This window comes from Chlamydotis macqueenii, chromosome 2 (assembly GCF_036417535.1).
Source record: "Chlamydotis macqueenii isolate bChlMac1 chromosome 2, bChlMac1.mat, whole genome shotgun sequence".
Taxonomy (NCBI): Eukaryota; Metazoa; Chordata; class Aves; order Otidiformes; family Otididae; genus Chlamydotis; species Chlamydotis macqueenii.
This window is the reverse complement of record NC_141557.1, coordinates 56,893,497-56,921,468: the sequence shown is the minus strand read 5'-3', so window position 1 is coordinate 56,921,468 and position 27,972 is coordinate 56,893,497. Positions and strand designations below refer to the sequence as shown.

Below are 27,972 nucleotides of genomic sequence, written 5' to 3'. Positions count from 1 at the left end.
AAACACACTGACTGGAAAGAGGGAAATATTATTATTTTCATTTCATGGTGGCTAAGGAAGAAGAGGGACTAAGGCAGAGGGACATTATGGATCTTGTCCAAAATAACATGACAACATTTGAAGTCAGGATCAAATAAGGGAAACAAAAGGGCATATTGCTTGGGTTCTGGACAATGTATATACAGAACAGATGGGGTTATTTAGAAGACATACTGACCTCTACACTGTTTGAGTTAACAGGAAAAGCTGAAAAATGCAATAAATTAAAAAAACTAAAGCTTACTTGGTGGAAGAGGCTCATCGATAGTTGGGTAGTGATGATGGTCAGGCCTCAGAGAAGGAAGCTGGCTGACTGGCTGAGAATTATGAAGTAAAGGACAATCACCTAAGGACAAGATATTCAAGACATTGACAGTCATTCACTGTTTTCACAATGTGGTTCAAAAAATGTGCTACTGTAAAACATGTGATTCTTTTTTAAATAGGTTAGCCTGGTGTACTAGCAGCTCTGGATATTCCTACTTTCAGGCACTATTTTAATAACAAATCATATGCCTAGGAATTATTAAAATAATGCAATCAAGGCTCTGATCTCAGGTTTGAGTCAATGCTAAACTATTATAGGCCAGATTCTGGACTCATAGACACACAAGTGTAAGCGAGAGAAGAATCAGGCTCGATCTCTGAGAGATACTGTCCATCTACGGCCAAACTCAAGCTTCTGCAGAAATTGGCAGGAAGATGCAAAATCCTGGTTCCAACTTTTAATCCATCCCATCAGTGGACTACGAGGCTAAAAGCTGCCTTCGATCTATCTCTGCTTTTCCAAAAGATCAATGGCTGTATAAGTCAACTGGAATGGCAGGATTTTGCAGTCCCTGCAAAGCAGAAGATCATTCCCTTCTACAGATATTTTTCAAAATTCAAAGAGTCCATCTTGGGTGGAAGGAGGGAGAATGAGAGAATGATCAGAAACAGGTAGGAGACAGGTGGTAGAAGAGAAGGACAAAAGACAGTGAGACATAATCAGGATCTGAGATAAAGAAGGAAGACCTGAGATACAGAAAAGGGAAAGAAGAGAGAGAGACACACAGTAGACAGTGTAGAGGAAGTTTTTAAACACTAACACTATGTATATGTATATATATCCAAATATGAAATAAATCAAACCCAAGCAAATGTCCATGTTCTGTTGAAAGGAACAAGTAACTTAAGAACCAGTCAATGTTTATAGACTCCTTTAAGAAACTAAGAAGTTATAGTAGGGATGAAAAAGCATTCTTTATCTTAGACTTAACTGTGACAATAAGAAACCTGTACATTAAAACTTAACAGGTTCCAGAATTAAGATTTCTTCCTGGTCTGTCCTTAAAATCTTAGAAACCAGGATTATTTATCCTACTGGCAGACACATTTTCATATTATGTGGTAACAGTTTTTCACTATAAACTTCAGCTCCAGATGGGCCTGTTGATACAGATACAATCTGAACTGCATAAATATAACATTTACATGCATCAGAAAGATGCAGCTTAGTGAAAAAATGTATTTAGCATTTCTAACATCACCAGAAAATTACACAAAGATACTTCATAGAATAGTTTGGGTTGGAAGGGACCTGGGCAGGGACACCTTCCACTAGATCAGGTCACTCAAAGCCCCATCCAGCCTGGCCTTGAGGAAGGCCAGGCTGGTTTGAATACTTGAAAATTAAAAACCAGACCATTCAGCTAAGCCAAACTCACTGTGTGCTGGCTGGATGTTGCTGTCTTCAATGTCAGAATCTTAATAGTCTAAGAATGAAAATTTTGTAAAAAAACCAAATACATTTCTATCAAATGTAAAAAACATTTACCAAAAAATATGTTTTTTCTTTAAACAACCAACAGCTAGGAGGCAGAAGCCAATTTTGTGTAAAACTGTAAAAAATTCTCACACCATCCAGAAGTGAGAAAAATCGCTTAGACAAAAATACTCCCTCTTCTAGGTGCTCTGATGATACCGTATGGGCTGTTAAATGTCTTCATTAAACCACTTGTGTATAGGCGTATCTCACAGTTGCATCTGCTGCATGTTTTGAACAGACAGCAGAATTATGTAAGTTATTACTCAGTGCTAAAAGTCCATCTCCCACAGCCTTAAAAGCTGTGCTGTTACTACAGGTGGTGTAGCATCAACTACCAGACCATCCATCTATGTTTCTTTACTTACCTCACCATAATTGACTCTTCCCTAGTCAAGATAGTTACGCCAAGCCAGCGGAAGCATGGTAGTATCAGTCACCTGGAGTGGATGGAGGTGACCACATCTACAGTGTTTGTAACAGCTGCCAACCCATGAAGCAACGTGCATGTTTACTGGAGCGCCCCCGGTGATATCAAAGGAAGGCTAAGAGCCAGGCTGCCCTTCAGACATACTCTCTCTCAGCTAATCAAAGCAAAAGCCACCGTGAACACTCCAGTGCCCTTTTAGGCAGGCTCAAGGGACACAATCTTGGAGGTGTACTGAACCCATATGCAGAAGACACCCTCTCCTCCCACATCCCCTCTCAAAAGTACACACAGTCCAAAATAATGATCAAATCTGTAAGGATGGTCTCACACACACATGCACTCATGCCCCCTTAAGTAAAATTGCACAAAAATGCTGTCCACAGACAAAGACCCTTGCCTGCAAGGAAGGAAACTGGGTTTCTATACCTCTGTGTACTTCTGAGAATTTAATTCTTTGAGGTAGATTAAGCTCTGCAGACCGAATAATTGCCTAGGCCCAGCTGTCTACAGAGTCTTTACACAGCCCAGCGTGTAAGGCCACCCTTACACCTTTCTTTCTGCTTGGGCAGGGTCTGTGGCAGTGGAAGGTGAGGGTAAATAAACTGGGAATAGAGAAGGAAAAGGAAGAAGGATGCTTTAGTTTGAGCTTCTCAGTGATCGCTAAATATGTTATCCTTTTGGTGCCATTTTAATTTGGTGTCACTTATATAGTGGGAGACATGACTCAGGATTTGGGAATGCAAAGACTACCTCTTGACCTTGCTGCATACTCCTTAGCTGCTGCTGAGGTCTTTACTTCTTCAACTGGAGAAAAATGCTACACTAGCCGAAGAAAAGATGAGTGATAAAACCCACCCTTCATGTAACTCCATATGACATAAAATGAGTTAGCAAAGGGAGGAATTTAATGTAATAGTTTGGAGGGAAAAACAGTACTGAAACTACACAGACAAAAAATTACTTTCTTAAGTATGTTTTATCACTAGAGAAGGATAAGTAGATAATAATTTTGTTCAATATAGTTCAATTTTCAAAGTATCTAAGTAAAAAAAGACAATCTCTGTCATGTTGCCCTATGGTCCGTGAAATTTGAGATAGATTTGTTTGATACTTCGGGAATTGGAACAAATGGGGCTATAAAACTGTGTTCATAGGAGACAAATATTTGCATTTCTCCACTTATGACAGCGCATGGCTACCAACCATATCCAGAAACTGGCCCAGACCTTTAGCTGATGTAAATCAGCATATCTGCCCTTTGACAAGCACAAGCTGGTCCTCTCACTGACTATCAGAGACATGGCAGCACATCAGATATGTGAGATGGAACAATCCCAGGAAATAAGGAATGAGTTGGTGGATGTGATAATGCTGATCTGCCACATAAGTACAGCAGCTAATCTTGATTTTATAATGATGCACGCGTACCTACAGGAATCCATATATAAAGATCCCCATTTGATTTATTTGGTTTTGCTGGGATTCTTAAGGACAGGCTCAGTTTTCCATCCCTCCTTGATATCTGGCCCAGCTCGCAGCCCCCAAATTTGTAAGAAATAAACCGTGAGCTATCTGAAACCTCGATTATCTGATGCCTTCTGTGACATCCAGACAATCAGGGTTGCTCAGCGCATTGATTCTCAGGATCTAACCTTCTCTTCTGCTGCTTGGACCTGCTATTGGGGTGTCTAGACTCTCTGGGGCTCTTTGTGGATTCCCACCATGAGCTACTAGTTCATCTGGCCACTGGGAGGAGCCATCCACTTGCTCCCTGTCCAACTCAGGGCTCTGTACTGAATCTGGCACTGACTCAAAAGCACTGTTCTCCTCCTCATCATCATCCTGTGAGGAAAAGACCGTGCTCTCAGAAATCTTTGCACTGTCGACGGAGGAGAAGCGAGTATGGCTGGAGAAGCGATTGTTACTGTCATAACAAGAGGTGCTGTAGCAAGAAGTGCTGTAGCAGGAGGTACTGTAGCAGGAAGTGCTGTAGCAAGAGGGGCTGTAGCAAGAGGTGTCGCACGCCTCGCATTCGTTGTCACCATTGTGCCTGGAGCTCGACTCGCTCTCGCTTCCTGTCCTGGGGTGTTCCCCATCCAACAGCCCATCATTTAATTCAGAGAGTTGCTCATTCAAGGTCCCAGGAGGCACTGTGCTCTGGCTGAAGTTCTCTTCAGCCTCATTTTCCAGAGGAGGCTCTGCTGCCACTGTCTCACTCTCACTGACCACCTCCTTCTCCAATGCCTCCTTGACTGTAGACTCCTCATCGTTCTCCCCACCGTTGCCACCATCTTGTTCTTCTTCCCCATCGCTGCTCATCTGTGCTGAGGGTAGGCTGTGGAGCAGATTGTGTATCCGTATGTAGTGGGTGCGAGGGGTCTCTGGCTCACCACAAGCTGAAGCTATGACTGTCTCAAGTTCAGATACAGGCAGCGAGCATGGCCTGTTTTTCCTCTTTGCTGTGGTCCTCAGTTGTAGCTTGTTGTCTTCCGCTTCCTGGGCTGAAGCTCCTTCTTCTTCCTGACTCTTCTCTAGGTCCTTGCCAGCATGTACATCTGCACTCACCTCATCAATATCTAATGTTTCTATGCTGGTCAAGACTCCACCATCTCCCCGAGTACCAGAGTTTACTTCATTAGTTTCCCTAATTTCAGTCTCGGGAGGAGACATGCAAGCCAGCAGAGCCAGCTGCTCCGTGAGGTCCGTAGCACTCAAAGAAGGCAGCGCTTCTCCTGGGATGGATTCCAAGGGCTCAGGAACTGGCACCGCATCAACCTCCCCGTCTCCTGCTAGCTCTTCATTTAAGCTGTTCTGGTTGACTTCCCCCGCTGGTTTGACAGCCCCTGGGCTATCCACACTGTTCACACTGTATCCATTTAGCTGTTCTGGAGCTGTACTTTCTGAGGTCACTGTGTTGATGCATGGAGGCTCACCCAGGCTTTCCTCTGTGGGGTTGTTCACAGGGCTTTCCTGGAGATCACCTGGCTCAGGATCTGCACTGATGGAGACCTCTTCATCATCTGTATGAGACATGAAAAAAAATTACTTATTCCTTTAACGAGACATATTGACTAAACCAGAAGCTTGGCTGTGGGGCCACAGGCATCCACAGCAATCTGAGAAAATTAAAAGCATAAATTATAATATGAAATGAGTGGGCAACTGAGAAACTATCAAGAAATGCTGATTTTTATTGCTAGGCAGTCTTGTGCAGTGGACTTAACAATCATGGGGCTTATTCATGGTGGTAACCTGTATGGAGCACCCTGCCTCCTTGCAACATAACCTGAAGGTAACACCTTGAAACTCTTCTCTGCGCCAAACTGGCACTGGAGGGAATATCATGGAAATGACAACGAAGTCTTCCCTTAGGTTTTAATGACACTTTTCTTGTCATGCTGAAGCTGACAACAGAGAAATTTTAAAACTCTTTCAAATCCCTGAAAGGCATAAACTTTTCCCCAAAACATCCTTTGATGGGATCCTCATCTGTACCACCTCCATCCAGATGCCAGACAACCTGGGATCTTTCATAGCATCCAAATAGTCAAAAGACAGATGTCGGGGTTTTCCAGCAAGGAGCAGGTCACGATTTCCAACCACCAATGCAGCTGCTGTTGGCTTGACAAAGTGTACCCGAGAGATCACTACCATAGAGGGGCAGAGAGTCCTTGAGCAACGCTATTGAGCCTTTGACCTGAAAACCAAGGTTCAAACTTACACCATCACGACAGTGACTTCCTAATAACTACAAAAGAACATGAACCAAAACCAAACCAAAAGGGAGGGAAGGAGGGGAACACTGAGTTATTTTTTGTTTTACTTTTTTCATTAAAAATCATTAAAATGAGAAAGTTTCTAATAATCTCTACTATTACATTCTCCATTTTTACTTATCAAGTGCTGAAACACAAGTTGCTGAGACAACTCTACAAATAACAGCCCATCTAGCACTTCCCCAGGACAGGTGATAGAGAAGCAGATGAGACTTTAGTTGATGTGGCAGTGTATCTGAAGCAGCCAAGAACAGGGGAATATAAGACACCAGTAGCTCTAAGCTAAGCAGAAACAGAAACAGGGAAGAAGTTGTGACTCACGACGCATCCTGTGATGGGGGACTTTATGCACTTTCCTTTACTCATGACTGTACCTAATCTCTCAAAGCAGCCAGGAATGAATTCCGATTTCTGAGGAGAAAGAATGCAAAGCCAAAAAAAAAGGTTCTAGATACATGATGGGTTAAGACTGAGGATTACCTGGATGGATGGATGAAGTTATCTCAAATCGAAACTGCAGCTGGCCACTGACATGATCTGTAGGAAGCCTGCGACCCAGAGTGTAGCTTACAACCCTGTCCCTGAAAGAAAACAAATATTGTCACAATAGACTATAACCTACCTAACATCTACTGTGCATAGATAAAGCTGCTGTGTCCTACAAAAATACATAATGGTTTTCAAAGGCTATTCAACTCAGCCATGAGGGCATGTTGACTTGCATACGAAAGAACGAATGGCAGAGAAGGAGAGGACAATGTCTTCAATTACAATGGAACAGTTGAGTCAGTGAACAAGACAGGCTTCTGGGATACACAAGCACATATGTATATATATAGAGAGAGAACGGTGGGAATGGAACTTCTGCAGCATGGGCATGAAGATATGGGAAGCAAACAACTCCCACTTCAGCTACTGTAACAAGCCCTTCACTTCCCTGCTGATCTGATCATATCTATCCTTCTGCAGTACCTTGCATTTTTGTATTTCCTTCCCTTCACCACCTATATAAAATTCAGTTTTCCTGGCCCTTCTTTCAAAATCCTGTACAGGCTAGTCCCCGCTTACCACCTTCTCTTTTCAAACTGGCTAAATGACTGCTCTTCACCTCTTTCCACCCCTCTTACCTCTATGAAGCTGAAATATCAGGAGAACACCTTCCTGACAAGGTTGATCAATGACTCCATTCTGTCCTTGTGCAGGTCCCTCCCTTTGCCACACTTCATCCACCCCTCAGAACAGAATGAAACTACAGAAGAGATTAACTTCCCAGTTGCCCAAAATGAGGCTGAATCAATGTTTGCAAAGCATTTTTTGAGTGTAAAGGGTTCACTAAATAGTAGTATGTATACATCTTTTGAAGCAACGTAGTTCACTTCCAGTTGGGCCCAATATATTTGCTAGAATAGTTTCACATGCATCAGAAACTCATATAAATGAGACAACCTCAAGATCTGTGTATGATCTTTCTGAACTTATGTGCATACATCTCATTGAGCTTGCCGGAGATTTAAAAGCCACTATGCCATTAAACCTAAGCCAGATCTAGGCGCAGCTTGAAGGCACTGCTCTAGGCAAAGTATATCCTTAGATAGACAGTGTTTACAATAAGAAAATAAAATAGGAAGACATAATCAGAAAATGATGAGAAATCTTCTCATACAGAGGGAAGCCAACGATATCAGTTATAGGACTCTACCTTCCCCAAGCTGTTGTTCTCCAGCTGGTTTATAAAAAGCCACTCTATCTTCCCTACTTGAGAAACAGGGAGGTAGCTTAGTCCCTTCTGGTAGATTCAGCTGTCAATATCACTGCCAGTTTCTGAACCAGCTGTTCAGGAACACTTCCAACAAGCTCAGCCTCCTGATGTTCTGCTAAATTTCAGAAATGCCTTCTTGCAAACTGCATTGTGTATACTCTCTTCAGGAGATGACTCTTACTCTCCCTGCTCCTCAAGGTCTGAACCTTACAAGTTTAGAGCAAACCTCTTGGGTTTGTCTGAATACTATCCATCTTCCTCAAATTGGTTTGTGTTACTTTGGCAGCATACACCTTCCCAGGACTTTCATGCAAAGGGAAGCAGGGCATCGCTGGTGGGCTCAAGTGAACTAGCTATTCCTTGGCAGCAGGGTAGGGTCAGGAAGATTTAGTTACAACATGCCACATATATTTTTTTTGGTAATATTTCTACTGTCCAGAAATTAAAGGGAGAAGGAACAGATCTGGTACGATTTTAGCCCATAGACAACTTCCTGAAACATAAAACAAACCTGCTGATAACATTAAAAGAATAATCAAATTGAAAATATTGCACTCTCCACATTTGCAGCCATGATACACCAAACAGTTTTCATTTCTAAATGCCACCTCTCACTTTTCAAAATGTAATGGATAGGGTTATAGAGGGAATTCTTTATTTGGCCCGTAGTCCTGTAAATTCTAATTAAGACCAACATCATTCATTACACAATTGTCAGTTTAATAACTCCTCCTCAACATCATTACATCACTATAATGATGCATCACCAGGGACTTCAAAATAGCAACACACTTGTTAAACAACGGAAAGTAGCATAAACAGCAGATTTACCCTATGGCATGTCTTTCCAAGAGGCGCTGAACTGGCATAGAGAGTTTTCCCAGGAAACGTTTGATGATTGGTCGGCTCTTTGCAAATTTGTCTTTAACTTCTATTTCCAAGACATCCGTGGGCAGGGAGACAAAGCTGAATTGCTGCAATAACGAAAGAGCACAGAGTATGAAGCTGGTGTCTGGGCCGCAACAACACACAGTTGCTAGAGGCTGTGTAAGTCTCTGACTTTTTCACAGGACAGAAACAGTCCTTGGACCCCAAGGCACAGGCCTGCAAAATAAAAAGAGCTTAGCCTCAAAGCAGACAGGTGAAAGCACCCTGTAGGGACTGTGTAATGCTGCAGAATTAGGCTTGGGGAATGCACTAATTTCATTTACTCATGTCATGGTAGCATCCAAACACTCTAAACAAGGGTTGCCAATGGTAAGGACAGTATACATACAGAAATCTAATGAACTCTGCCCTAGCAATGATTACTGATCTAAATGTAATTGCACAGATTATGGGTTTGTTTGGTTTTTTTTTTCCCCTCACACAAGTTCTATAAACTTTAAATAACTGCCTGTAAGTACAACTGAACCGGCAGCCTGAAAAGATGTTTAGTCAGCATTTCTATCCAAATGAAATTAATCCTCTTTGCATTTGACTGGCAAATTTGTGGTACTTCAGCTGGGAGGTGCACCTCAGTGATCAAGAAGTGAGGATCTAGTGAGGTGAAGAACACATGATCACATTTTTCAGACATGTCTTGAAATCTCTCCTCCTCTTGCTCATTCCTGCCCCAATTCAAAAAGGAAAAACTCTGAAAATACTCTTTATCTGGGTCAGTCTCCTAACCTGGTTCACAGCATGGTTCCACAAAGAGCTAAACCAGTAGGTAAGCCATGGCATGGACTACCAGAACAAACGATACTGGGGAAGATAGGAATGGCGCCATGTAAACCTGTTGCTGTCACCAAGTGCTTTGAAACATGCGACCACCACCTCAGCTGATCTGGTTTTAAGAACATCTATTTTTATTTGTAAGTAATGCTTCATTAAGCTTTTAGAGACTGTGCATGCAAATGTGAGGTAAGAACAAGGAGGGTGATATTTTAGGTTGTAGGAGCAAGGAAGTCCATGCATACAGCTTCCAAACATGGGATCATTAGGGCACCTGGAGATGTCAGGATCTCCCCACTGGGAAAGCAAAGCTCTATTTAGGAATAATAGTGAAAAGTAAATATATTAGTTAACTTGGCCTTGCTTGCTCCTAGACCGGCTAAATTCAGTACAGACTTGGAGCTGGTGACACAGGGCACTGAATCATTTTTCCAAACAGATCTGCTACTACTAGATATCATAAATAAAAAAAAAGTACATCTGGTGCACAATAGTAGGAAAACTGTAAGACCGCTGTCCACCTAACTGAAAGGTCAATATTGAACTGCAAGACAACTTCTGCGTTAAGAGAATATTGAGACAGATGAAGGGATTTTCTAGCTTTCCTGCTGCCAAAAACAATCTTCACAACAGAATGGTGCTCCGGGTTATCGAGGCTTTGAGTTAAGCCCTAAATTGCTTGCTCTATTGAATCATGATCCAATTTTCAGAAATGCATAGTTTGAACAGCTTCAGGTGAAACCAGTATGAGTGGGATATTCTGTTAATCAGGCCCTGCAAAAATGCAAATAATCAGAGAAATAAAATTCAAATAACAGCTAAAGTGTTCTTTTCTTCTCATTTCCTTCTACATCTTTGCAACAGGTTACTAAAGAAGATAAACCCAACAAAGGAGAGAACATTAATTCCCCTATATTGAAAGTTGCCTTATAAAAATAAGTTGCATTACCATTACTGTTTCACCTGCTAAAAACCTTGGGTAACTGCCACTTCATGACACTTACAAGTAAAGCAAAAGAAGTGAACTAAATTTTAACTGAATGAGGTTATTGTAATTTATAGCAATTTGGCATTTAATGAATCCTCCATTATTATGCTGTTGACAACTATAGTGTAAAAAAGTCTCCGTGTGGTAGAGCATGCACACATGCAGGTAAAGACTGAACTGTTCATAAGTGGAAAGTAAAACGTAGGTTAATGATCTGCACCTTCCTATGTTATTAACATTTTGTCTTGTGGTACAACTCTGAATCAATTCAGAATCTGCATGGACATTTGTTTCCATAATATCAGGTTCTTTCCTTGCACAAGAAACACACTGACATTTTCCAGAGTAATTATCAGCACCTGAGCAGAGAGTATGGATGCATGGAGCAAGGTGTGTTTCCTTGAAGAGCTGTGCCTCTCAGATGTACAAACACCAGGACATTCCATAGAATTTGTAAAATAAAATTGTGTTCTGATGTCATCACCTGCCATCCACATTGCACTTGGGGAAACATGAGACTGCCTTGGGATCAGCCCCCGGCCCATAATCACAGTTTTGTTTCTTACAGAACGATGTTCTAATGCATAAAACCAGCAGCACCTTGGAAACACAATTAAGCCTCTAAGACGAGACGCATCCTGTGGCAGAGCTCAAAGGTTCTGCCATTTGGAAACAACTGCAGTTTGAGATAAAAAGTGAACTCAGTGAAATGAGAGAGCTTGTTTTGGAGACAGCTTGTAAAACAGTGGTAATTTTACGTAATTCAGTTTTCCATTTTCTAAGCACTTTCTCCTGCTGTTGCTCTGATCTAGTTTAGTCCTTAATGGGCAAGATTTTTCTAAGGCAATCCCCAGCTGCAGATGCCCCAGGCTCAGGCCATTCACACTGAAAAGCCCAAAGGAATTCTTGTTTACAGAACACACGGGCCTCTGACCTTTTAAAAAATGGATCCCAGAGAAACATCTAGGTTTGAGAACTCAAAACTTATAAATGCATTTTCAAAAATCACCAATCATTTTTGAAAACATGTAGGCTTTTGTGATATTTAAAGATGGGACTGTTATCTGGATGTGGAAGCAAATCACCATCAAATCCATTTCCCTCTCTTCCTTCACCTTCTTTTCTGACAAGTGCCAGCCCCTGTACCTTAGCCACAAAACACTGGCTGCATTTACACTGTTCAAAGCCTTGGCCTTTACCATCCAATCTATCTGGAAGAGAAAGAACCTGGTGTTTCACGGTTTTCTCCAATATAACTAACAAATCACAGTAGCAATATATTACTGTTGGAATAAACTACATCCTTTCCTTGCCTAATATTTACTAATTGTTACACAATAACAGCCAGTTTGTGAAAGTGACAGCACAAGCTTCATATCTAAGTTTAAAAAAAAAAAAAAAAGACACCGGTTATAAATTCTGCAGTACCCTTGGGTTCACACTCAGTGATGTTGTGATTAATAATTCATCTCAAGGAAGAGCGAGGAAAGGAGGCTGTAAGATCACAACTGGGATAAAAAGCGACTCTCTTCAGGACAAGGAAAGTTTGATGTGGCTTCTTACACGTGCCCACACACTACACCACTGATAACCAAAAGTGCTGCATTTTAAGAATAAATCTGCTGCCATTTTTTGATATTACTATTACAATTTTTACTGTAAATCTTTCATTATTTGGAACTTTTCTTATTATCACAACTCTTCGTGTTACAGAATTAACTCAGAAACTAAGCTTCCACATTAAAAACAAGTATAATGTTCATGGTTCAGAGAAAAACAAGAATACAAAAACTTTAGTACAATAAGCCCCAAAACATTATTTTAACAAGAATTCTGATTTCTCTGACAGCCAATCCTTGAACCAGATTCTTTCACGTTTTGAAGCTGGCATTGGCTACTGTGCATTTTCTTTCACAATCTAAGACAGCAATCTTTAAGCTGTGTATTTTCATTGGGTTCACAGCTCATTTGTGGACTTGTTCATTGGCTGGGGTTTTTTTTCCACAAAAATTTAAGTTCCTTAAACCACAACCATTACTGCAAACTCTGCAAGACTGGTCAAGAACTTAACGGAACCTGCTGGAATCCAAAGACACTAAAACTTACACTGAGATTAATGTAGTTTACATAAATGGGCTTTTTTTTTTTCCACAATAAAAGAACAATGTGAAAATATTATTTCTAGCAGTTTTTAAATTCTGATGTTCTGACTTAACTTTTTCAAAAGCTTTATCCTCTCCGGCTGTCCAGAGGCCCATCAAACTTGCCAATGGCTCCCTGGATGTGGCTTGTGACTTTGTCTGTAATTTCTTTGTACTTGATCCTCTCAAATAAAGTTATGGATTTCAACACAGATGCAAACTCATCTACCAAAACAGCTATAGTTTCAAGGCTAAAGCCCCACCCAAGGAAAAGACTGTCTAATGACTGATTACGTATTTATTTGGATAACAGCAGAAAACAGGACACTTGAGAAGTAAGTTCACAAAAATTTTAAGTGATGGCTAGAACTTGATCCCTAACTATTCAAGTAAAATGCATTCTATAAAATGTGGGGGAAAAAAACCTCTTACAAGGACCCAAAATTTATGTATGATCTACAGCAGTCAGTGGATGAATGGATAACAAACAAGAAGTTAAATCTCTATTCTCCGATTAGCCCAAACTAGTAATTACCTACAATGTTGCATTAGTCATAGTGCATTACCCTGCATATCACCATCAACTATTTCTTGGTACAAAATGACTCTTAGAACTTGAGATGATACATGACACAGCACACTCCACAGACCAGATGGCAGATTGCCTCAATAAAACTGCTAAGAAATGACCAGTTAGGAACAATCTGTTTCTCACAGGCTGCCTGGCCCTAAAATCAGTCTCGGACCCCATCTTGTCCATGCTGTGTATCAGCTGCCCCCTTGTCTGATCCTTGCTGGCTAGGGATGAGAGGGCTCCTCTTTATAGGTTAGATGAAGATGAGTGGAGGTCATGGACACCCTCACAGCACCACTGGAAGAATGAGCTTGTCAACCAACTGCCCTTGTGTCTGATCTGGAAAAATCCCAGACTGAACCCCCCCCCAGCCAGAGTGAGGGGCTTTGGAAGAAAGTACAGGAAAGCTCTGAGTGCTGAGCTCCAGAGGAGACAACCTTTTTATTTTCTTCTAGAAATATATTAGGACTGTAACAAGAAATGGTTATCTGTCAGGTGTATTCCTAAAAGGAAGCTATGAGCAGAAAGTCTGAACTCAAGGAATGACTGAAGGTCCCTGGTATACTGGGGATGTGTCATGAGCAGTGGTAAGAAGACCTTGTGGACACTGAAGTTTCCTGATCCCTGGAATACACTGACCATGTCTGCATTAGGAAGACGTGGTATAATGTTGGTAGATTTGGAGAGCAAAGCAGCTGGTGCTGTGCACCTAATGATTACCACATCCAGAAATGTTGCAATGGTAACGTGAAGTAACTCCAGGTTGGTACCCTGAACTGAACTCCCATTATTATCTGAAAAGTTTTAGGTGTACTCCTGAAGCTCATCTCTTGGCTTACCTTCCGCTGAGAGCAATTAAGATGCTGAGCAGCATCTTTAGTGGAGAGATCAGGAGATTTGCTTTGAAACTGCTCTCTTGAACCCAATGAAAATACCACTGCAGATGGACCCATTGAATCGTTAAGAACCATGATCTATAGAAAAAGTTAGTATTTCTATTATTTTCCCAGTGTCTTCTTCAATTATTTCCTTCTTAAGGTTTTCTTGCATCTCTCTGGAATTACGATGGCCAGGAGGAAAGACTTGCTCTAGAAGCAAAGCCATTACATCTCTCTACTTTCCTAACTTCCTTAGCCGTTTGTCAATGCCTGCCCCACTTGTTAACAGTGGCAGGAGATCCAACAACTGCTTTGTTCCTACTCACTTAATGAAAAGAGGCAGTAGTCTAAGAGAGAGAGATCCTATTACTTCTTCACTAAGAGAAAAGCTGCAGCATTACAGCACATCGTATTAGACGCTGCAGAATCTGTACCAGGCACAGCCTTAAAATGGCACAGCCTAAGGAAAAGCTTTAGTTGATGTTTTCTCAGGCACCAAAAATCAACAAGCCATAATTAATTATTTCCATAGAAATACAGAGAAGGGAGGGAGAGGAAAGAGCAAAAGTGACAAGATGGAGAGAACCACATCAATGTATTAAGGAGTGTATCATCAGTTTTGGCTCTGGTCAGTAGTAAGTCATTAGGATTCTCCACTCATTTACACAGATTTTACACAGCTGCCTCCTGCAGATTCACTCTCACAGAGACACAAATCAGAATCAAAGCTACTGAGAATCAGCTGACACATTCATACTCTCACACCATCTCAATGACCCAAATGTAAATCTGATTTTACATTATTGCTGCCACCTTCAAACAAGATGTGGAAACACTGTAGTAAGCACCACTGAAGGAGTTTCAGACAGTAATCTACTTTACAGTGTCTACTTGCTTCCAGGCTCAAGAATGGTTTTACAGACACAAATGATTAATTTTCTTATCATGAACAGATCTTGTGGGGGTTTAACGCATGATTTATATATAGTAAAGAATGAAGGCACATGCTAATGCTGACCTGATCTGGCAGAATACTTCTGTATCCATTTATAAGACAACAGAACCATTTCCAGAGATTTAGAATAGTTTTCATAGAAAGTCAGCTAATGATGATGATTAATGCCCATGTTTTATTTTTACCAATATTATTTGCATCCCTGAATACGGACAGATCACAATGATCAGCTCTCAAAACGGCTATTAAGGAAGATGTTGAAATGGACAGAGCATGTCCATTAGCACCAATTAGATAAGTTAAGTGCAAGTCAAGTTCTTTAAAAACAGTCAGTATAATAACTGGTGAAAGGTAGATAAATTAATACATTGATGACAGAAAGAATTAGGCTTTTGATTTGGAGTTGAATAAGCAATAAAATTAAAAAGAAAATTTATTTGCAGTATCCATCATGCCACAGGGATGATACAAGGAGAAGTAAATCTTAAAAGGCTGTAAATTACATTTGATAGATGAAGACAGTTTTAGTCTTTCAGCTGAATATTTCATTAGTAGGTTTTTCATTTCAAATACTCCAGTGAAACAATTACACTCTTAATGCACTCGCCACTCTCTATCTGTATTATTCTGCTCCCCATTCAAAAACTTCCTCTACATATCACTACTGTCCCATACAACACTACTCACATAAACAGCTGGATAAGCTTGTGGGGAATTCCAGTTTCTTAAAATCACTACAGCACCCCTCAATGACAATATCAAATATTGCAGAGTCAGTAGCATCAAGCAGAGCTCCAGCTCTGCCAAAGGCTGGGACACGCCTACATGTACTCCAAGAGAGTCCTGGAATTCAGCAGTGACCGCAGGGTGCCAGATCCAATGTGGTACCTTATTCTGGCATCACAATGTTGGTTTGGTTGTTGGTTTTTTTTTTTTTTTTCCTACAGTAAAAGGGGTGCACATAAATATGTGTTGCTATCTAAAGTTTGATTCAAACCTTTCTACTGAACTCCTTCAAAGTTGAATAGGGCCTTCAGCAAATTCTCTTTCTAGATTTCTCCCTCAGATTCACTACCTCTCTGTATTGGGAAACAAGGAATAAAAAAAAGTCCTTCCCATATATTTCATATACTCCACAACATTCACAGTTACTAGTTAATAGGCTCATCATGAATTCTCTCTGATAGCTTAGATAATAAAGTAAGACACATCTTGCAAAACTAATAGCAAATTTCAGCCCTAAGACATTAGAAATGTAAAAGAACTTCTGGATAAATCAAGTGCAAACACTGCTTAAAGAGTCAGGTTTTTTCTTCATCTCTCACCCATTATCTATGAATTTATTAGCACAGCATAGACTGAAAATATTTGAGGACTCTCATCAGCACTAATACATAAGTCTTCTAGATGCAGAAGTTGCAATTAAAATGTATTTCTAGGACAATAACTTAATAAAAAAACATTTCAGATATTTTTTTCATGCTGTAACCGAATCCTGAAGAAATGGAAGTTGTCTTGGGCTTTCACATTCAATCACCATTAGATATTAAAAAAAAAAAAAATGCAGCTGTAAAATCACAGCTCTTCTGTGAAGTCAAATTGTTTTACACTTTACCTGGACATTTGTGCAGAAATGTTATGCAGTGCAGCTACCACCCAGAAGGCTTTACTCAGTCCCAATAACACATTTGACAAAACTCATACTGAATTCAGGAGCTGAATTTCATTGCACCTATATCATATTTACACTTAGGTGTAAAGGCCTCCAACTTTCTGCAGCCGATTCTTTTGTATTTGCCAGTAGAACAGGGGAAAAGGTTAGCTAAGTTAAACAGTAAATAAGTAGTCAATTAGTGTGATGTTCTTGTGCTTTTTTCATTTCATTCATTCAATCACACAATGATTCTGTGAGGCCACGGTAGGACTCTCACCATCTAGTGCTCTGAATATTAGATCAAAATAATACAAAATATAACCTGCTTTGGTTTTATTTTACTGTTAATACTGTTATTCAAATACATTAAAGCATCTTTAATGGCTTAACTTATTTCTGGAACGATTCACCTTTGATCAAATATCTCCTGGTTTTCTGCTACATCAGGTAGCACCCATCACATCAGCCAACATAAAGCCTCAAGAGAAGCAGAGAGCTAACATAAACCTCATAACGCATGACCTGGCTACTCTGTCAAAGCATCTTTCAGTCTCAGCACCACTGGGTGGTCCATCATGCACCAATCCAGCACTCATGACTGCAGAATCAGTGTCTGAGTTATAAATCTGCATCAAAAGCCGTTACAAACCAGCACTCAGACAGTCAGTTGCATTCATGTCATCCTGGCATTCTTGCAGGCAGCATCCAAACCTGTTTCTATCACTGATGACGGTCTGCACTAGAAGCCCTCTCTCCTCAAACCACCTCCCTCTGGCATTCGATCCCCTGACTGTTCCCTTCTTCTGATTTTGTGCTGGTAATCTGAAGAGACAGGTTACGTGAGAATTTATTCAAGCGCAGTATTTTTGAAAGGTTGTGGATTATCTGAGGTGCACAGAGTACAAGTTACACATCCGAAAATACTGTAATTGTGTTTATCAGACCAGACACATTAACTACGATTTGTTAAGTGCTCTTGCAACAGAGTACTGAACACCTCTGCTTATACACATCAATTAATTCACCAGTGAAATGCAGCTATCTTCAGAGTGATAAAGCAGCCACCCAAAACGCTATGTTGTGCCTTGGCTATAATTTAACAGTATTTGTAAAGGCTGAGGCAAAGAAACAAACAGTGAAGCTGCAGGGAGAAGAGATCATTTTTATCCTAGTACTGTGCTCCCTCTTTAAGGCAATCTGCTCTTGCAGAGCTAGAATTATCAGAGCTGAAATGCAATGTGTCATTTAACAGATGACACTTCCTACTTTAAATACGCTGGATGGTTGCAACAGCCAATTTTTATAGTCATCTCACTGGCCATTCCTTGAGGCTCTCTATCCACTCACTACTAAATGAACAAAAACAGAAGAAGCAGTTAGCTCCCACTGCCACAGTTAAGAAAGAAATACCATAAATATGAGTAAGGGAAAGTCCAGAGGCATGAAGTACTTTATCTGCAAAACCATCAAGAAAATTTGCTTACCAGCTGGAGGTATGTGAAGTACTTTTTAAACCACTTTGCTTTGTTGCTTATGATTCCGAATGATCTCTATTGCTCGTCTGAACTATTACTTTACTGCTTGCTGACAAAGTAAAAGTTCTTAAAGGAGCTTTTTCCAAAGAATATGACAGCAGATACATTGTCTCAGTATGAAACAATTTGGGAATAGTGTCAGTATTTTTCTAATAGCAATACTAGAAGAGATACAATCAACATCCACCCTTCTCAATTCTACTAGATGTACAGAAGATTTGAGACGTGAGCACTTCCTTCTGAGATTTCCTTTACATTTTACCCTCAAATCAGTATTGTAGGACATCTCACCCACTACGCTTTTGCAACTGTGTGGACTGCCAGCACAATCCCTGCTTAACCTAGGGGTTTAGAGTCAAGCTTTCCAGTGGCATGTGGTTTCCAGGAATCCATTTATTTCATTAAACAGTACAGATGCTGCTGAAGGATACACCAGTTTGAAATTAGAGCCAGAAGTAAGAAAACAAGCAGTACCATTAATCCTGATTCAGCAACAAGTTCCCTGTTGGAAGACACTTGTCCCTTTTTTTTTTGTTTTCTGTAGCTGCCTGCTTCTTCTTATTGACCCTGTAGAGGCCTAGGCACCATCAGTAGCTTTCCACTCAAGTAAGTCCTATTAGAAAGTGTTTTTCCTCAGACCAGTTTCGAGGTCATCCCGCCTCTCCCAGCCATATAACCTTCCTCACATACCTTGACATCACATCTAGTTTCTTGACTACCCTCCTCCAGGTAGGAGTATTCAGTGACATTTCAGCTGTCTTTTTTCCCCACTCACACTTTCATGTCTATATAGTTTGACCTAATAATCCCTAAACTACTTTCAATTTGCATTTTAATTTGAATAAATCTATTTAGTCTATTTGTTTACTTTTACTCTTTCCTGTAGTGGAGATATTGGCCTGACAGAGAACGCCAGTAAATCACATCCATTATGTCAGGCTCCTTTAATTCCAAAGAGGTTCCTTATTCTTTGCTGTCTGTTGCCATTTCGGGTGTAATTTAAAAACAGCAGGCAGCAATTGAACTCTCAGATCTCATTAATACCTTCTATGCCTTTCCAACAAGAAGCAGCAGACTAGAGAGTATTTCTTCAAGGCAATGGGCAAATGTGCCAAAGTTGCCTTTAATTTATATTGCCACTGACACTTTTCAATCACACAGACTTATTCTGCTTTATACAATGTCTCCTCACTGTGTAAGAACACTATGACAATCTAGTAGCAGCCTTTCAGGCAACCCAAGTTTATTTTTCAATTCTGGGTTATGCCTGCCTTCAATAATTTACAACTTCATAATTTACATCCACAAAATACAACTAATGCTGAAAGTTTTAATGTATCATTCATCTTTGTAGCTAATTAAGCCTTTTGCATTAAGACAAGAAGTCATGAAATACATCAAGCACAGTTAGGTCAACAAATATTTAGCCAAGAAAGGAATTAAAAAAAAAAAAAAAAAAAAGGAGGGATATTGCTAGAGTCATTTCTATGTCTTAAGAAAAGTCTCAGCTCAACACTCAAATTGCTTACCTCTCCTTGCCAGACTGGGTTAACAGTATTACACATGATCTTAGATCTCTTCTCCTGACCATGATGAGGAAGTGCTGGAAAGATGCTATGCTTTCCAGGTTGGATGGAAATCTTCAGATAAGGATCTGGATTGAAGAACATTCCTTTCTTCAGACCAAAAGCCTGGAAATCTGAAAGAAGGTAAATAACCTGATTATTTTTCACATTTCAAGTAGATGTCTGGGATGTCAGGAGACTGGTAAGGAATTCAAACAATACAGCAGGAACATGAAAAAACTCACTGTCTTTCTTGTGAAGCAATGTAAAGCCAAACCACAATGATCTTGTGATTTAGGATTTACAAATGATTATATAATGAAATTGCAGATTTTACAACCTGATTGTGCAGAGTGATTTGGTTTCTAAATCAGTATGTATGCAACCTAATTTAAGTGATCCTGCTGATTTTTCTAAGGAGCTAAGCACTTGCCCAGCCTGACTGCAATGACAGGGCTACTCTGAAAAAGAGATCTATTCATTTAATCACATAGACATGGCATTCAACATCCGACACGTCACTTCTCCTAAGTATCAATTTTCTCTTTCTATTAATCTTTTTCTACATGAGAAGTCATTTCACATTTTTTCCACTTTAAAAAGTTTCCTTCCCTGCATGGGTTAACTTTACCTGTAGTAACTTACAAAAACTCTTGTATACAATGTCTAAATTTTAAGCAGGGCTTTCTAGCTGCACATCTCCCAGGGAGCGTAATTTGAGTTGTGCAGACAAAAAATCCCCTGGTACTTACTTAAAAATTTACTCATAATATTCTAGACAGACACAAAGTCCATTATCATTTGCCCCTGTAAAGCCAACAAAATGCAAACCAACCTACAGCTGTATCATTAATATTGGCTAAACAGCTACAAACTAAAGCCTCTGGCCTTCTCTTTTTCCAAAATAATTTCTAAGCTTTCTTTGGAAAATAGAAGCACTTATTCCTATTAGTCAGGCCAGTAGCTAATTTACTTTCCAGCACTCTTTGCATGGAGATTCTCCTCCCCCGTTTAAAGCTTTATTTGACATAGGGCTATAAGCATTGAACTGCATTCTGGGTACTTTCTCTTGTGGTAGGTACAAAGTATTAGTCAAGACAGTTGCCAAAACTACTTAGATGTATACCTAAGCATTCAATTTATACATGTTTTTTTCTTTCAAGCCGGTTTTGAAAACATTAATTTTCACAATCTTTTAATTCTCTTCTGATTAAAACCTGAATTACCCTGGTAGGTTGTGGGAGATCATTTAAAACTCTTCAGGTAGATATTATGGATGAATCTGAAAATCACACACTTTCCACATCAAGATCATATTTTTTTCCAGAAAACAGCTATATCAAGAACAGGGATAAGATTCACCCAGTTGTATATTGCTTCCTTAACACATCGTAATAGCCAACACAATAAAACGTGCAAGTTAAAAAGACCTGTTTTTGTTTTGGTTCGTTTTAATCATCTATTCCAGCTCACAATTCATGCTGCAGATATTCAAAAGCTATTGGACAGATGGTCCTGAAACAGACTGTATTTCAAGGGTCTCATTCTTGTGACATTCTCTAACAATTAGCAAAAAATAGGGGATATCAACACTATGTACTATCACGGTCTTAGTACCAGTACAACACTACTACACAAAGAAAACGATCTGGTTCAAATTGATAACAATTGTTTTTTTTTTTTTCCTGAGTGTACAATCTCTATGTAACTAGCACGTATCTCATCTATCAGCTCTGCTGAAATCCTATACGGCAAACTCTTTTGCTTTGGAAGTTGTACTATCAGAAATACGTTCCAGAAATAGAAACCAAGATTGCAAAAGCTCTATGAATGACAAGGCCCAGCAGTGTAATAGTGTCAGGCTGCTAACATGTAAGAGGAGTGAAAGACCTCTGGGATCTTATTTTCTTTCTCTCTGATGTTTCCTCAAAAGATTCTGAAACTGAAATATTTATTGCTGTATCTGTTTCTGATTTTTTTTTCCTTCAAAGAGAGACCGCACTATCTTTGAGTACCACTGTGCAAAGAAATGGTCTATGGACAGACAGAAAATAAAATAATTAGCATTCAATTATATATACTTATATATAATGCATCATAAAGAACATACATATTATGATGACCTACCAGCCTCTTTCTATTCATGGGAATTAAGGACAGCCATGAAAGTGAAGGTACTCCTAACCTTAGTTAGCAGTCTAATTTTGGTATTTGGGGAGAAAAAATTATTTAGCTAAGCACACAACAGGAAATTTTATTTGTGTCATTTTCTTGCTTAAATTGCATAATTCAACGGATTTTGTAAAAATGTCAGTTACAAACTTCAATTTTTAATGTCCAAAGCATGCATTGGGATAGCAGAAATAGCTTTCTCAAGGGCAGACATCCCAGTTATACTTACATATCTCACCACAAATTCCCAGCACCGCGAAAACGAGAACATAAAAAATACAAAAGCTCTGAATAAAGCTATGTGGGCAAATACCCAAAAAAGTCAATTTAATTTGAAGTGGAACCTATGGATGCTGTAATTTGTTGTAACCAAAGGCTCAGGTACTCTCTTACCACTGCCGTGTAATGTCCCAACGGAAGAATCTTAGCTATTCTGCTTCCCCAGATGAAAATATTTCTCTCTTACCTGTATTGTCTTCAGAAAAAGGTTCTGAAGATATCAAATACTTAAATGATGGTTTAAGGTTAACTGAATTTAAATATTTGGTGAAACTAATGAATTCCAGAAGGCTTGGATGCATCTTGCTGTACATTATAGTTTTACAGTGTATTTCTTGGAGGCATATAAGGAAACGCTACCAAGGAAACTCATCTGTGCTTTGCAAAGGTGTATTTTCATCCAGTCTCTTAAAAAAAGTTATTAATATATCATATGTCAAAATCCCATTTACTCATAAATCACACTTCAGCGTGAAAGAGATTATATACATCTGTCAGTTTGATAATGTTAGGCCATGTCTCATGAAAGATGACAGGAGGAAGGAATCCAGGTGAAAGCACAGCAACCACAGACTCTTTCAATGCTACAGGCTTTCAGCAATTGTAAGTACATGCATCCTAATCCAATTATGTTCATGTCGTTTTAGAAAAATGGCTTATACTAACTCCCGCCTGCTGCTGCTCCCAAGTGAATTATGAATTTGTTGCAGCTTCAGGGCTTCTCTTCCATATATGCTGATCGCTGGGTTCTGGATAAGACCTAAGGAAGCTTTGATCCAGGTCACTCGCACACATGTACTCACTTGTTCCGAAAGTGAGCAAGAGACTTCCCTGTCTGCCTTGTAAAGGATCATTCTGCAAATACATTTTCCATTTGGCATCACCAACTTTGGGGCACTGCTGATTGGATAGTGATGGAGACTGTATTTTTGTGGCAATCTGGAAACTTTTGTGTTTTTATTGGCAAAACACAGTATCAGGAGGGGATATCAATTCCAACAGACACAGTTCAAATACATCTGTGTTTTATCGTGTTTAAATTTTGCCTTAATATAAATGACTTAAATGACTAAGTTTTCAAAAGGTCAGGGGAGAGGTATGATTTGGGTTTGCAAGTCACATTTTGTCATGCTCGGCAAGGAGATTCTCTGATGGTAATGATCAGCAAAACTATTGTGAAGATGGTATTTCAATTTCCTGTAGACATACCGAGACACTGGTCTAGTTCCATGCTTGTAGATGCATGACAGAAAAGGACGGAGAATCAGAGCAAGAACCAGAGTCTGGAGTAGTCTGGATTATAAATTCATTATATTTAGTCTGCTCATCAATCTATCAGTTCTAAATTAAAGAATGTAAAAACTGTTCTCCCAAGGGATGAGAAGCTTTCACCAACAGCTTTGGGAGAACTTCCCTAGAAATAATATCCAAGGCTATTCTGTGCAGTTTATAAATGCGTCCCAAGAAGACTGAGTCCACCTAGTCTCTTGATGGTGCATAGCTTACTTAACTGAAGTAGACAGAATCTACAATCCAGCAGAAGGGTCAAAGATGAGTAAGTGGCAGAGGTACTAGTTTTGAGAAATTCATATCAATATTCTAATATAGTTAGCAAATACCTTCCAACAAAGGACAGGAAGTACTTAATATCCTTTGTGTTTCCAAGCACCATCCAACTGATTTCAATAGGTGACTTGCAGCTAGCTATATTGACACTTGTGGGAGAGATCACTAAGCCTCAGCAATTCTATGGTCAAGTCATTGAATTCACATTTTTCTTATTTAGCATACTAGCCACATGTTTTCAGAACCAGGAAATGATATATATTCCTCATGAATCACTTGACCCTCTGAGAAGATCAAGACATCTTGAGTTAGGCCAGACTTGTCCAGAACATATCTGAAAGCATAACTAGTGAGGGATAACAGTTTTAAACTGAAAGAGGATAAATTTAGATTAGATATTAGGAATAAATTCTATACTGTGAGAGTGGTGACACACTGGAACAGGTTGCCCAGAGAAGTTGTGGATGCCCCATCCCTGGAACTGTTCAAGGCCAGGTTGGACGGGGCTCTAAGCAACCTGGTCTAGTGGAAGGAGTCCCTTGCCCTCTGCCCAGGGCAGAGGGGTTGGAACTAGATAATCTACAATGTCCCTTCCAAACCAAACTACTCTATGATCCTACTGCAAAGTTACCAGGACACTGGAAGACCAAAGGGTTACTCAAAAGACCACAGCCAAAGTACAGAAAGAAAACACTATCATCTTACTGAGATCCTGATAGTTCATGTACCAAGGCACAATAAACCATCCTCATGATCCCTCATCACAAGAGAGTTGCTAATTAGGATGTCAATGGACAGCTCCAACATTTCTCTTCAGTTTTGTTTCACAAATGCCCAAAGAGCTGTCAGCTGAGGTTCTGACAATGAATAAATGTAGCTGAACAGGATTAGTATGTGGGTTGACTACCAATGAGGTAAGGTAATTTCCAGTGTGCTAACATGTCAGTGTCTCTTTTGTAGAGTGCACTTTGCAGAGCTTGGCCAGAACAAATATGACACATCTTAGAGGGTAGCAGTTCACATACTGAGCTGACCTACCTAAGGCATAGTGGTGGCTTCAAAGGAAGGAACAACAAAACTCTGCTGTCTCAAGATTCAACAGGAGGCACAGAGGTACTGCCTCTCAGCTATGTGCTTTTAAAGTAATAGAAATTATTTCAGCTACTAGTAGTTTAATAACCTTTCAACAGTAAGAGCACAGTAATATGGCATTGGATCGGAAATGCCAGTTTGATTCATGAAGTAGTACATGATACTAAAATTTATCATGAGGAAAGTGAGCACAGATTCATACAAGTATTGCATTTGGTATTAGATTTCAAGAAGGAAGTATTAAGGAATTTTAGAAATCAAACAGTAATGTGCAGTGATAGGAAGTCTTAAAATCAAACACAGTAAAATAATGCAGGAGAATTGACAAAGATACTACATAATGCACAACCGATTACTGACTTGATCAGCTACTGAAGAGGTTCTGCAACTGGTGATATGCAAGAGAATCAGAGAATCATCATGGTTGGAAAAGACCTCTAAGATCATCAAGTCCAACTGTCAACCCAACACCACCATGCCTACTAAACCATGAACTGAAGTGCCACGTCTGCATGTTCTTTGAACACCTCCAGGCATGGTGACTCCACCACTTCCCTGGGCAGCCTGTTCCAGTGTCTGACCACTCTTTCAGTAAAGAAGTGTTTCCTAATATCCAACCTAAACCTCCCCTGCCACAACTTGAGGCCATTTTGTCTCATCCTATCACTAGTTACTTGGGAGAAGAAACCAATACCCACCTCCCTACAACCTTCTTTCAGGTAGTTGTAGAGAGCAACAAGGTCTCCCCTCAGCCTCTTTTTCTCCAGACTAAACAATCCCAGTTCCCTCAGCCACTCCTACAGGACTTGTTCTCCAGACCCTTCATCAGCTTCGTTGCCCTTCTCTGGACACACTCCAGCAATTCAATGTCCTTCTTGTAGTGAGGGGCCCAAAACTGCACAGAGTATTCGAGGTGCAGCCTCACCAGTGCGGTGTACAGAGACACGATCACTTCCCTATTACTGCTGGCCACACTGTTCCTGATACAAACCAGGATGCCACTGGCCTTCTTGGCCACCTGGGCACACTGCTGGCTCATGTTCAGCTGGCTGTCAACCAGCACCCCCAGGCCCTTTTCCACTGGGCAACTTTCTAGCCACTCTTGCCCAGGCCAAGAAGTTAAATCAGATAATTAAAGCAGTTCTTTCTGCTCTCAAAAATCTACAGATCTATAGACAGATCCTATTTTACTTTTAAAGAAGAACGTAAGAAAGAAAGAAAGAATAGGCTGGTGTAGCTGCACAAGGAGATGTTTAAAGATCTGAGATTTTTTTTTTTTTTTTAAAAAAGATTCAGTGGAACAGATAAGTCAAAACATTTCTGTCATATGAGGCTCCCAGGCAAAATATTAGACACTGGAAAAGAGAAGAAAACAATTTTTCTAGCTGGAAATGCTACAAGGGAAAATGAAAGGGATTCTCATTTGTGCAGGGCAGCGGAGGTAACAGGAAGAAAATAGGTCTATTAATAACTGAAAAGGAGTAGAGAAATTAATTATTCAAAAATGGCTGAAAGACAGGCTACTTTTTAAATTGTCTTCATCAAGAAGGAAAATACAGAAAAAGTCTGAACAGTTAATGTGAACGGCTTAACACAGCAAGGGGGAGTTTTTATCACTGCAAGTGGTTAACCACTGGAGCAAACTGTTATATAGGATAATGGAGTAGTTGAATTCAAAGCCTTTTGAAGCCTTTAAATTTGTTAGTCTAGAGCCTTGCAGTACTTTGTAGGCACAGGTGTACTGGAGGTGGTAGAAATCACCTGAACCTCACCTTCACAAAAGCTCTGATGGGCAAGAAAAAGTCAAGCAATTAGTAACTCAGGTTTACAAAGAATACACCTTGGCAAGTTAGCTGGAGTTAGGGAGGGCAGAAGAAGAGGCAGGTTCATAGTGATATTAAACAAAGAAAATTTAGTGGCTAGAACTCCTGTTATAAAGTCAGTCACTAGGATTTCAAAAATGGCTGGAAGATAAAGCGTATGAGGTATTTGCATTCTGATCAAGCATTTCATGGTAACTACTATTATCAAAATGACCCTTAGCGGATCGAATACTGTTTTCCATTGTGATTTATACTTTGACTTCCATAAACTGGCAACTGATGTTAGGTGAATGTCTGGTCTGAAAGCCACACAAAAATAACTAACAACATTTGTCAGAGAGGTGCGCTGATGATAAATGCCTGAATGTTTGTGAAATATTCTTTCTTGTAATTTGTTCCACAAGAACACTTATAAATAAAGAGTGTGCAAACACATTAGATATGTGAAATATTAAAGCCTGAAAAAAGTTACTTGATGCAACATAGAGCTAGGAGGCATATCATACAAATCTCAGGATAACACTTTCTAAATATACCACCAAACAGAATTACTTTAAGGGCTTTCATCAAATGTGTTATACTGCTGCTAAACCATGAACCTTCAGCGAAGTGGTTGGAATATCTTGGGAAGCTTAGCACGTTTCTTCTTTCTCTATTTCATGTGAGAGAGCTCTGACACTTTCAGCCACCTTATCAGAAATGTGACATTCACTAGTAACACCACAAAAGTCATGTCAGAAAGTAAATGCAGTGACTGCATAGCTTTCCTTAAAGACTACGTTTAATCTAGCTAAATTAGGCTTACAATATTTTTCTTGGTATTTTAAATAATGAAAGCTGTAACAGTACAGTCATCATATAAAAAATTAAGAAGCCTCACCATGGGAAATTATCTTCTTTGAGACCAGTGTTGCTAATCAATCTATTCATCTGGACTAACCTTTCAAAGGACCAACTTCCAGCCTCCAAAGAAGCAAATACAAAGAAAACAAATCTCCTACTGACATGACGCAAACTCTCAGCTATTTCTATTTTCAAGAAGCTAGCCAGCTCCTCTCACCTTGAAGTATCAGTTTATACTTTTTTTCTTTGTTGACATTCTTCTTCAATCAAGAAATCTTTTCTCAGGCAAAACTTCCAGTGAAACCAGTTGGATTTTGTCTAAGCAAATACTCAATAAAAAAACTGAAAACTGCAGTGGAGCAAGCAATATAAGTCAGCTGAAA

General features: G+C 39.8%; 1 protein-coding gene across 2 annotated transcripts in view; it reads right to left on the bottom strand.

Annotated features, from left to right (window-relative positions):
* The window catches only part of HECW1 (HECT, C2 and WW domain containing E3 ubiquitin protein ligase 1), a 265,943-nt gene that overhangs the window by 71,393 nt on the left and 166,578 nt on the right, over positions 1-27,972 (bottom strand). For both annotated transcript variants that reach the window (XM_086743039.1, XM_086743038.1), the window contains 5 exons: positions 19,779-19,948; positions 8,640-8,782; positions 6,530-6,630; positions 3,926-5,293; positions 284-385 (listed from right to left, as the gene is read on the bottom strand). In XM_086743039.1, coding sequence (XP_086599165.1) covers positions 284-385; positions 3,926-5,293; positions 6,530-6,630; positions 8,640-8,782; positions 19,779-19,948 — 1,884 coding nt within the window. The remainder of the gene's footprint in view (positions 1-283; positions 386-3,925; positions 5,294-6,529; positions 6,631-8,639; positions 8,783-19,778; positions 19,949-27,972) is intronic.